The sequence below is a fragment of the Danio rerio genome, chromosome 15 (genome assembly GCF_049306965.1).
Source record: "Danio rerio strain Tuebingen ecotype United States chromosome 15, GRCz12tu, whole genome shotgun sequence".
NCBI lineage: Eukaryota > Metazoa > Chordata > Actinopteri > Cypriniformes > Danionidae > Danio > Danio rerio.
In genome coordinates this window covers 30,831,710-30,843,721 of record NC_133190.1, presented here as the reverse complement: position 1 = coordinate 30,843,721, position 12,012 = coordinate 30,831,710, and the positions used below count along the sequence as shown (strand labels likewise).

The following is a 12,012-nucleotide window of genomic DNA, read 5'->3' as shown; positions in this document are numbered from 1 at the left end:
GGATGGATGGATGGATGGATGGATGGATGGATGGATGGATGGATGGATGGATGGATGGATGGATGGATGGATGGATGGATGGATGGATGGATGGATGGATGGATGGATGGATGGATGGATGGATGGATGGATGGATGGATAGATAGATAGATAGATAGATAGATAGATAGATAGATAGATAGATAGATAGATAGATAAAAATGTTATAAGTAGAACAACATGACAGATAAACAGCTAAATTGACAGAATGATGTATAGATGGATGGATGGATGGATGGATGGATGGATGGATGGATGGATGGATGGATGGATGGATGGATGGATGGATGGATGGATGGATGGATGGATGGATGGATGGATGGATGGATGGATGGATGGATGGATGGATGGATGGATGGATGGATGGATGGATGGATGGATAGATAGATAGATAGATAGATAGATAGATAGATAGATAGATAGATAGATAGATAGATAGATAGATAGATAGATAGATAGATAGATAGATAGATAGATAGATAGATAGATAAAAATGTTATAAGTAGAACAACATGACAGATAAACAGCTAAATTGACAGAATGATGTATAGATGGATGGATGGATGGATGGATGGATGGATGGATGGATGGATGGATGGATGGATGGATGGATGGATGGAATGATGGAATAATGGATGGAATGATCTAATAATTGATGGAATTATAAAATAATGGATGAATGGATAGAAATAATCGAAAGAATGGAACAACAGATACAATGGGTGAGTGAACTGATAAATGGATGGATGGATGGATGGATGGATGGATGGATGGATGGATGGATGGAACGATAGAACATTGGATGGATGGAACTATAAAATGATGGATGGATGGATAAACAATAGATACAATGATGTATGGGTGGATAGATGGATGGAATGATTGACGAAAGAGTACATAGAACAATGGATAGATAGAATGAGAGAGAATGATAGATATATGAATGGATGAGAATAGAACAGACATAGGCAGAACAACAGATAGAATGATAGAACGATTGATAGACAATCTATTGATAGATACATAGATAGATTTATATACACAGGACAATAGAGAGAGCAAACAATAGAATGAACAAATGAACTATAGATAGATAGATGGATGGATAGATGGACAGATAAAAAATAAATAAAATGTAAAAGTAAGACAGGGATGGGTGGATGGATAGATGGATAGATGGATAGATAGATAGATAGATAGATAGATAGATAGATAGATAGATAGATAGATAGATAGATAGATAGATAGATAGATAGATAGATAGATAGATAGATAGATAGATAGATAGATATACAGACAGATAGATATGTACCGTCTCTGGGCGTTTCTTGTCTGAGAGCTCTTCTCTGTCAAAACACTGATTGAGTATTTTGTTTTCAGACATACACATGACCTAAACATACAGACACAGTTACACAGTTAATAATCACGGCAATTTCAGCACAAATGCAGTCTAGTTTTCCTATAATTATTTTTTTGTTCCCTCACCTGCTTCAGGTTTCTGAAAAGGAGATCATTGTTCTTGTCCAGGAAGCCTAGAAAATGGAAAATACACAATGACGTCAGTCAGCGCTCGGCCTGGGAAATCTCTGTGGGCATAAGAGCTCGCTGTTGTTCAGCGGCACACACTCTTTTTCAGTCTCTTCACTTTCCCCTGCCCTCTGTTCAATAACTGACCCTTCACATTGTAGTTGACTTCTCCTGCGTAGTGGATCAGTCTGAACTCCTCACGACCCATCACTTTACGGGTTTTTCCATCAGCAAGCTTATGCCTGAAATATACAACCATGCTTTTCAGATGCTCAATATATGAGTTTAAGTACAATATTACAATGACAAAATGCTACTGACGTCAGGAAGTGGGCGTGGCCTCCGACAGTGTTTTCAAGCTTCTCCAGGAAGGTGATGTCACTGGCATCTCCAGGCCGGAGACACTCTTCATCCTGCAGGGAAAAAAAGCTCAATATTTTTCAGTTTAAGCAAAGACTTAAAATGTTGTTAATGGACACTCATGGAGGGAATTCTCACCAAGATGGAAATGATTCCTTTAAACTTTTCTTCCACAAGATCACAAATGATCTTGTTGTTAAAATATTGCACAGGCTCCCACTGGAAAAACAGAAAAACATGAGCATTTAATGCATTCAAAATCAGTGGAAAACATTTGTGATGTTGCTTTTGCTAGGAAATTCAAGCAATGCAAATCCCAAGCATTCCGAGCCCACCATTATGTCATGGCCACAAACGGCCTTTCTTTAACTTTGCATGCGTCAAAATGTTTTATCTGCAGTGTGAGAGGTCAGCATTACCATACTAACAGCACAGAATAAAGCCCACAACACATTGCCCATACTGAGGGCCAGTGGGTAAGAACCCATTCTAACAATGAATGTGTGAGTCATACAGTATCGATGCGTTTAAGACGTCTGTGTGTCGGGAAATCCTCACCGTGATTCCCTCAGCTTCATATTCCTCCTGCTCTGACTTCAGGGTCAGTTCAATGAAGAGCTGCTGCAGCTTCTCATTACAATAGTTGATGCAAAACTGCTCAAAACTTTAAGGACAAAGAGGGCCAGAGTGAGATATCTTTGACAATTAACCAAATAACACACAAATATTTTGCCTGATGACACACTAAAATGTAACTTAACTATTTTGGCTTGATTCCAAAATAACTGAACAAATAATGATAATTTATTTTTAGAAAATGTATACAACATTATTTAATAATATTAATAATGATACACACACAGGCATGCATAAAACATTTAATATACAATTTTACTATAAAATAAATGTTAGAAATTATAAGTTGTTTGGAGAATTGAGTTATAGATACATAAATTAAAACATTATATATATATATATATATATATATATATATATATATATATATATATATATATATATATATATATATATAAAATTTTAAATAATTACAATAATATTTAGATTTCTGAAATGTTAAAACACTTATTTATACTGGTAATAAGCATTCATTTTTATGCAATTTCATTGTTTAAAATACTTAAATCCATATTGAATACTGATAGACATATATAATAATCCATCAATTATATTAATTAATATTAATTAATATTAATGTTAATTTGTTAAATGAGTTAACAAAAGTTAATTGTCACATGAAATAATTTTAAACAAAAAAATTACACAAATACATATAAATTTAATTTTAAGTTAAACTTACTTTATTTCAGCTAGTTGTAAAAAAATAAAATAAAAAAAAAATATATATATATATATTTATATATATATATATATATATATATATATATATATATATATATATATATATATATATATATATATATATTATATAAATCTTTTTCGTTTAGTTTAACCTAATAATTAAACTAAAAGATAAAACTAAAAAAAAACATATATAAATAAATATAAATAAACTTCATAGATTTCTAAAAAATAAACAAATAAATACAATTATGGACAATAAAATTATCAAAACTAAAAAAAAAGACTGGATAAATATAGTCTTCATTTAATTATTTTAAATACTTATATCAATATTGGAAATTTTTATTTATTTTTTTATAATATTTTAGTAAAATAAATGAATACATCCAATGTTATTACATTTTACAAATTTGTTAACTAACACCTTTTTTGCTTTTTTTTTTAATTAAATTAAAAACTTAAAACTAAACTAACCATAACTAAAATAAAAAAATACAGAAATAAAAAAAGAAATGCATCAAACCTTTAAATGCCCAAAAATTTCCTCAGTGATACAATAACAACCTAGATATTCTCTACCTGTTGTTCTGAAAGACCTCAAAACCATAGATGTCCAGCAGGCCAATGACAGAAGCGTTCTTACTGCTAAATGACTCATCCTGCAATGCATTAAAAGCACAGAAATATTAAGCAGCTGCAAGCAAGACATTCAGACTAAACATACACAGACATGATATGACCAAACTGTGTTCCAAAAACAGCCAACGGAAAACTGCTGTAATCAGATGGTGCGCGTTTACACGTCTTCTCCACATGAGAGCGCTATATATTTACATTTTGCAACTAGCCTCTCTGTCATAGTGCTGACTGTGTATTTAACGACAGAACGAGTCCATACCTTGAAGGCCAGAGAGTCGTTAATTTTGTTGACCAGCCAAGAAAAAGTCCGCCCGTATATGGCTTTAGATAAAGCATCCCGCGCCGAAGCGGCCTGCTCTTGATTTAAAGGACTCATCAGCTGCAACGCAAACACACAGTAGGATTATGGGAAATATTCAGGACAATTATTATACATTGTACACACATACTATATTTTACTGCCCAACTGTGCAACAGTAAACAAAAAAACTCACTTTTTAATCAATATATTTATTATATTATGTCATATTTTATTATATTATATACTTTGTTTTGGAAATAATATATTAAAACTCCTTTATTACAATTATTACATGTTGTAAACAAAAGTGTTTACATGTCAACTGTCCATATTACATTGTTATATTAAAAAAACTTTTCAAATTTATTATAATAAAAAAGCACTGCTTCATGTTGTCAAATGTGTTATTTAACATGGTTCATACAAATAATGCATATTTTGAAGCAAAAAAAAGTTAATTTTCCCAAATGTTGATCACCTTAAAATTATAGTGTTTTCTATACATATACTACCTGACAATTCCAGTCCTAAGAGCAACAAATAATAACTCAGTCAAGTTTGGTGAAGGAAAAATCATGGTTCGGGGTTACATTCAGTATGGAGGCGTGCAAGACATCTGCAGAGTGGATGACAACATCAACGGCCTGAGGTATCAAGACATTTGTGCTGCCCATTACATTACAAACCACAGGAGAGGGCAATTTTTTCAGCAGGATAGCGCCTCTTCTCATACTTCAGCCTCAAAGTTCCTGAAAGCAAAGAAGGTCAAGGTGCTCCAGGAGTGGCCAGCCCAATCACCAGATTTGAACCTTCTTGAGCATGTCTTGGGTAAGATGAAGAAGGAGGCATTGAAGATAAATCCAAAGAATCTTGATGAAATCATGGGAGTCCTGCAAGAACGCTTTCTTTGCCATGCCAGATGACTTTAATTATAAGTTATTTGAGTCATTCAGAGATGTATGGATGCAGTCCTCCAAGCTCAGGGGAGTCTTACACAATAATAATTATTTTCCCACTGCAGCATGACTTTATATTCTATACTGTACATTATTTCTGTTAAGTTACAAAACTTTTGTCAAAGCAAAGTCAGACTTTACTGTCCTGATTAAATAATTAAAAATCAAGGCATGATCATATTTTATTTTGGTAAAATAAGCGTAATCTAGAGGCCTTTGCCTTTCATATAAGCCACTTCTGATACCAAATGATCAACTAGAAGTCAACTTATTATTTGTTGTACCTAAAACTTGGATAGGCGACAAGACTTTTGTCAGGTAGTGTACTCATATCAATAATTTAATGCAAATCTATGTTTATATACATTTTTTAACATATTATGGATCCTTCAAGGACCCCAATTTCATTTTACCCTACTTAAAGATATTTGGCTCAGCGTTTTCACTGTAAACATTACATGCATACCTCTTCTCCTTTGGCAATAATCTTTTTATGTGTTAGAGCCTCTTTAAGAACTGTGCCATCCACGCCTAACAACTGCAATATCACAAACACGAAACAAAAAAGTGTCAAAAAACATGTCATTTCAGGAAAAGAGAGATGGTAAGAGGTTTTAAATAAGCACAGAAGTCATGCACATGTGGCTGTGGCCCAGTAATATAAATAAGCCGTCCTGTTACCCTGGCTAAGTATTTAATCTGTGTGTCTGTAGTGATGTAGGCACTGCCGCTGTCCTCTCCTCCATACTGGACATTCCCCAAGTGTAGCACACTGGCAATAATGTTCAAAAGCTCCTGTGGAGAGAGAGAGGGGTGCAAATGAGAGGAAATATCACAAATTAAACACAGGAGATTGTTTTTTATGCAGTTTTATGTCAATTAAAAGATTTTTGGCCATGAAACCTTCCAAAATATGTGTAATTATGTGTTTAATTTTACTTTCATCAATTTCAATTTGACTTTTTCAATTTATCATTTCATGGCTTTTCAATTACAATAGTTTTTGAAGGCTCGTTTATTTCAAATTGAGTATTCATTCTCCTATTAAACACAAGATCAATTTGTTTAATGAACTATTTCATTCATTCATTCATTTTCTTGTCGGCTTATTCCCTTTATTAATCCGGGGTCGCCACAGCGGAATGAACCGCCAACTTATCCAGCAAGTTTTTACGCAGCGGATGCCCTTCCAGCCGCAACCCATCTCTGGGAAAACTATTTCATCATTTGCATATTAAAAATTAAAGTTTAGCAAACTTGAAATACTCAAAATGACCTGCAGTGCTTTGTAAAGTTCAATTTCAGACAACACATTTCCAAAATAAGCACTGTTTGCATACATAAAGAGAGCCTTTCTGTTTCTTGGAGAAAAACATTGAATCATTCTTCACAATGTGTGTTGTGATTGGCCGGTTGTCATACCTCCACTTCATCATCAGTGAAGCCGATGACGCTCAAGGCTTTCCTCACTGTCTTCCAGTCATTGCGGTCATTAATTGAGCTCACTTTAGGACAGTTACCCTGAAAAACACACATACACACACACACACGATCACTCATCGCAGCAGAGGAAACCGAAGGAGGAGGGGCCGCTCTTGACTTCCTCTATTAAACACCAGGGGAGCGAGGGGAAGCAACAGAGGGACATTCCTACATAGTTGTCGGAAAACTGATGATGCCGTTTATGATGAATACTCATACGCAGGTCTGACATAAACGCATATGGTGACATATATTGGTGTTTTTTATATTTGTGTTGATTATGAATACTGTACCTGCCTTAGGGTAAAAAGTAAAAAAAAAAGATTAGCCAACTGTAAATAAGGTTTGAAAATAGAAATGTATCCCTGGATGACAAAACTAGCCCTATGTTGCACAGGTAGCTTTTTGGCAATAGCTCAAAATACTTTGTATGAGTCAAAATAAAACGTGATTTTACTTTTACACCAAGAATGAGAATATTAAGTAGTTACAGCAGGCATGTACAAACTCTGTCCTGAAGGGCCGGTGTGCTGCAAAGTTTAGTTCCAACCGCAATCAGACACACCTGGGCTAGCTAATCAAGCTCTTACTAGGCTTTCTAGAACATCCTTGCAGGTGTGTTGAGGCAAGTTGGAGCTAAAGGCTGTTTCTCAATATACGTTCTTCAGCGGTCTTGCGTCCTCGTGTTCTCATGTAACGTCATCATTAGCAGCCAAAGTTCAGTTCCAATACTCAAGACCGCAAGAACAGAGGACACGTGAAACTTCCTGGATGTGATATCTTGATATCGAGGATGCACTGATGCAGACCTGAGCACTGAACTCGCTCTGGAAGTCCCAAAAGTCATTGTGACTGGAGGTGGGAAGCGCAACATTTTATTTAGATTTATTAATAAAGTTCAGAGATATAACATATTTATTTCAGGAGTTTCCCTAAATGAAACGGTGAAAGTAAACATTACCATGAACATCTTAATAAAGGAATAAACGAATAAAGGGTGTTTGTTTGCTGAAATTTGAATTCAAATCTGTTTTATTTATCTTGTTCAACATATATTTATAATGTTTTAATGCATGTACTATATAAATAAAGAAGTTGTCAATGTTTTTTAAAGAAGTTATTTTGCTTACCCCAGTGGTAGATTATTTTGAGGTAAGCAAAACTCTATTTTTTGTAAAAGTATTTATACTTTTTTATTTACACTTTTTTTTTATACTTGTTTTATAAAAGTATTTTTTGCAGGAAATGAGTTGAATCTGAAGCATGTGAAATGGCTACAAAACCCCAGCTTTTTTTTTAAGCCAGTTTTGGTTTCTCTATAGACATCTGCTGTATCATATCAAGCGAGGTCAGTCTCTCACCTTGACCAGATACTGGTACTGTTGGGCGTTTCTCTCCAGGCCTAGTCTCCTAAGCAGATCGTCCTCTCCTCCTTCGATGAGCTGATAAAAGATATGGAAGTTCCTCTCGCCGTTGCTTTGGTGCACGACGCGGGATTTCTCTAGCAGGTAGTTCAGGATGTGACCGCCGACTGGAGCACCCTGCCAACGGGGACACCCAAAGGGAGAAGCAGAGGGGATAATACCGGGTTTCTGACACGCATGCAAGCACGAATAATTCAACACACAAGCACAAGAACAAGAACACACAAGCAGATGCAGGCAAATCCCCAAACCAAGAAGAGCATTGTAGGGGTAAAGGTGCATCGACAGAAAGTGGATCACAGCAGTTGAGATGTAAGTTTCAGTTGATAACAACAATAATGCTTTTGTATTGCAGTGTTAAAATAACTGATTGTGAATGTAAAAGAGCACAATAAATTTTCTTGTTCTCCCAAAGAAAGAAGTGATTCTGAACGTTACTGTCAAATTATTTTAGTCATCTTCGGGTCTGTAATAAATTTGCATAGCTGTTTCAGACAATGAGAGAAAAGCTATGCATTTTATGAGAAAATGATGCGTCACCTGTTGTAAACCTACTATAGGAGACCTCCTAAACAAAATAAACAACAATTAGAATACTGTAAACTAGATAGTTCACCCAAAAAACGAAAATGTAGTTCACTTACCCACAGGCCATCCACAGAGGTGGATTTAGTGACTTGGAGGCTCTAAGCAATTCTGACCATGGGGGCCAACAGTCCTAAAATGCACCCTTTGTACTTTTATTTATTTACTTATTTATTGTGCTGCTTTTTCTTCTTTGTTTTATTTTAATGCAATCTTAAAACTACATCTGTACCCAATTTGATTGCTGGAATGCTTCATGATGGGGGTAGGAGACACATTTTTGCAGATGTAATAATTCCATGAACATTTTACTTGTTAGACCCTCACTATACAAAATATGTTATGATATAGACAATGATGATATATATAATGTATAGGTATAATTTACACTTCTAGGTATTTTCACATATTTCCTGGGGTCCCAAGCAGCCGGTTACCTAACTTATTGGTTAAATCCACCCCTGGCCATCCAATATGTAGAGGACATTTTCTTCAGTATAACATGAAACAAGATGGTTAACTGAAATCTGCACTTTGAGAGTCAAAATACTTTGTTCTGTGCAAAAACGCTTTAAAACTATTTACAACGTTATTAACTATAATTTACAGACTGAGTGCACTGTGTGGATTAAAGTTAATAATGTTATAAATAATCTTTGATTTCTTTCACAGATTGACCACAGATATTTTATTTTTCTTGAATGTGTTTTTTGGACTGGGCCAGCATCTCCAAAGACCACAGGTTGAGCTAAAAATAATCTTTTAATGTTCTACTGAAGAAAACAATTCACGTACATCTTAAAGAGACAGTTCAACCGACAAAAAAAATGTATAGTGGTCCCTCGCTATAACACGCGGCCTCACAGTTTTGCAGATTTTTTTTAATACAATTTGACATGCTTATTTTATTTTATTTTTTACAACACATTGTGTTCTACGTCCTGATTGGCTGTCAACCATTGTCAATCAATCTCCTCTATGTCTCCTGTACAGTACAGAATGCGTTCAGCTTGCCAAATTAACATTAATCTTTGATAGCTAGCAGTGTGAGTTTCAACAAGGATGCAAAAAGGGTTGTAACTGTCTGCAGCAAGACCATCATAAAGGGGGTGACACACCGGCTGCGCTATTCATTTTAGAATGGTAACCATACGTTTATGTCAGGGTAGGCATAACGGTACGGGTACATCAGTGGCGTCTGTGGTGCCCAGTCAGAATGTGGTGCGAATGTGCACATCCAGTGTGTACTTCCAACTGTCATGTGTGCAGGGCATCCACTGTCTGGATGCCTTAAGGATTGAGTTGGCTTTAGTTTTGTGGATCAGTGACTGCAGGAAAAAGAATGCTGGATGCCAACAATAGCAAACAGTTCATTACCAAAATGTGGTCAGAGAGAATCATCACTACCACAAAAGACACCAAACCTGCTATATTGAAAAAGTCATCGGCAGGCCACTGTTGTATTGTTGGGCGAAACCAAACTGAAGCAATGCTAAGCCGAATCATACTGTACTGACCATTAAAAAAGCTTAAGATCACCTGAGGGGAGTAAATTACCAGCAAATATGTGAAATAACCTTTTAAACATGAGTAACCTCACCTTGAAGTCAAACTGAATGTCCATGTATTTCCCAAAGCGACTGGAATTGTCATTTCTTAAAGTTTTTGCATTTCCAAAGGCCTGAGAAAACAAACAATGATGGAATATAGATGAATAGAACAATTCAGAATGGCAGAGAAAAAAAGACACTCTAGATGTGCACACACTGCCAGTTTCCAGCACATCTGCAAAACATCTGGTAAAACTGGCCGTCTGCGCCACTTCCTTTGGCCTATCCCATTTTTAGACGTCTTCATGTATGTTCCAATCTTATCGTACAGATAGTAACTGTGGCATATAATTACTGGAGAGGTTTAGCGGGACTACCGGCTTCTCAGAATAAACTCTGCTCTTTTCCTTGGCATCGCTGGGAGTCATTTGGAGTATTTTGTGCAATGACAGCAGCCCAGGGCAGGAATTACAGCCTGTGCTGATCTCTCCACTACATGCTGGCACTTGGGGATTAGTAAAATTGTATGCCATGAAAATCATTGGATTAGAAGTGCTGAGTGCATGTGTACCTCCAGCACAGGGTTGGATTGTAGCAAGCGATCTTTGACAGTCTGCACGTGATCACTGGCAGGACAGGTGACAGCGTAGTACTGAAGAACCTTCTTGGAAGCTTCAGTCTTGCCGGCACCGCTTTCACCCGAGATGAGGATGCACTGGTCCCGTCTCTCAGTCCGCATGGAGCGATATGCATTATCAGCCACTGCATAACTGTATATAGGGTTATAGGAAATAGGTTATGATCACAAATACTTGATTGTTTATTTTATTTAACAATCCACACTTTACAAATTTGAATTATTTAAATAATAATAATCAAGAAAATAATATCGATATTTAGATGAAAGTATGCATATTAGAAATGTTTAGTTGTTAAAAACATAAATTTGAATAATTAATTTTATAATTATTATTTAATTTTAATAATTAAATGAGCTCAAATTCCATAAATTAAAACACAAAACTGTAAGCAAATATTTAATAATAATAATCAGCAAGTAACATTAGTGCTTAATTAATATTTTATTAAATGTTTACTAGTTTTAATTTTACAGCAAAACAATAATACACAACTACAAACATTTTTATTTTATAATAAAAATTTACTATAAAAAAATCCTTCATGTTTGACCAACACAAATCGATTAAGGTCACTTAATTGTTTTTAAAAATGTAGTTGGATTGTCCATAAAACAATGAAGTTGTTCCAAAAAAACCTTGTGCTATTTCAACTTAAACAAGCAGCAAAAGTATTTTTTGAGTGTACTACTACTACTACTACTACTACTACTACTACTTCTACTACTACTACTACTACTAACAATACTATTAGACCCACACAAAAACGATATTCTAAAAAACGAGGTTAGAAAAAAATAAAAACAAAAAATATAAAAGCAAATATTAAACTACTACTGCTAATAAATGTACTGTGGCACTACACACAAATAATAATACATCCAAAAACAAAAATTACTAAAGTATATTTATACAAATTAAATGTCTTTATAGATTAGAAATGCAGTTTTAAATTAATTTAAAACGCGTTATTTATTCAAGTACTGTTTAAGAATTAATTTTAAGCTTTAGTTAATTCTATCAGTGCAGATTTACCAACAATAATAAAAAACGTGTATTACTTTTTCAACTTATTATTAAATCAAAACTTATTTTAATAGTATAGATGTATATTTAATTAGCAGTACATGCATTTCATTAAAATGTAACTAAATATTTCTGATCTCTTTCCGTCTATACAGAATG

At 34.7% G+C, this 12,012-nt stretch overlaps 1 protein-coding gene across 4 annotated transcripts in view; it reads right to left on the bottom strand.

The window, feature by feature from the left end:
* Positions 1-12,012, bottom strand: part of myo1cb (myosin Ic, paralog b) — an 84,747-nt gene that overhangs the window by 15,355 nt on the left and 57,380 nt on the right. For all 4 annotated transcript variants that reach the window (NM_001317189.1, XM_005157668.5, XM_005157667.6 and 1 more), the window contains 14 exons: positions 10,761-10,959; positions 10,240-10,320; positions 7,992-8,171; positions 6,571-6,669; positions 5,830-5,943; positions 5,615-5,686; positions 4,151-4,270; positions 3,832-3,911; positions 2,488-2,593; positions 2,068-2,148; positions 1,891-1,982; positions 1,717-1,811; positions 1,528-1,574; positions 1,352-1,432 (listed from right to left, as the gene is read on the bottom strand). In NM_001317189.1, the coding sequence (NP_001304118.1) occupies positions 1,352-1,432; positions 1,528-1,574; positions 1,717-1,811; positions 1,891-1,982; positions 2,068-2,148; positions 2,488-2,593; positions 3,832-3,911; positions 4,151-4,270; positions 5,615-5,686; positions 5,830-5,943; positions 6,571-6,669; positions 7,992-8,171; positions 10,240-10,320; positions 10,761-10,959 (1,447 nt within the window). The remainder of the gene's footprint in view (positions 1-1,351; positions 1,433-1,527; positions 1,575-1,716; positions 1,812-1,890; positions 1,983-2,067; positions 2,149-2,487; positions 2,594-3,831; positions 3,912-4,150; positions 4,271-5,614; positions 5,687-5,829; positions 5,944-6,570; positions 6,670-7,991; positions 8,172-10,239; positions 10,321-10,760; positions 10,960-12,012) is intronic.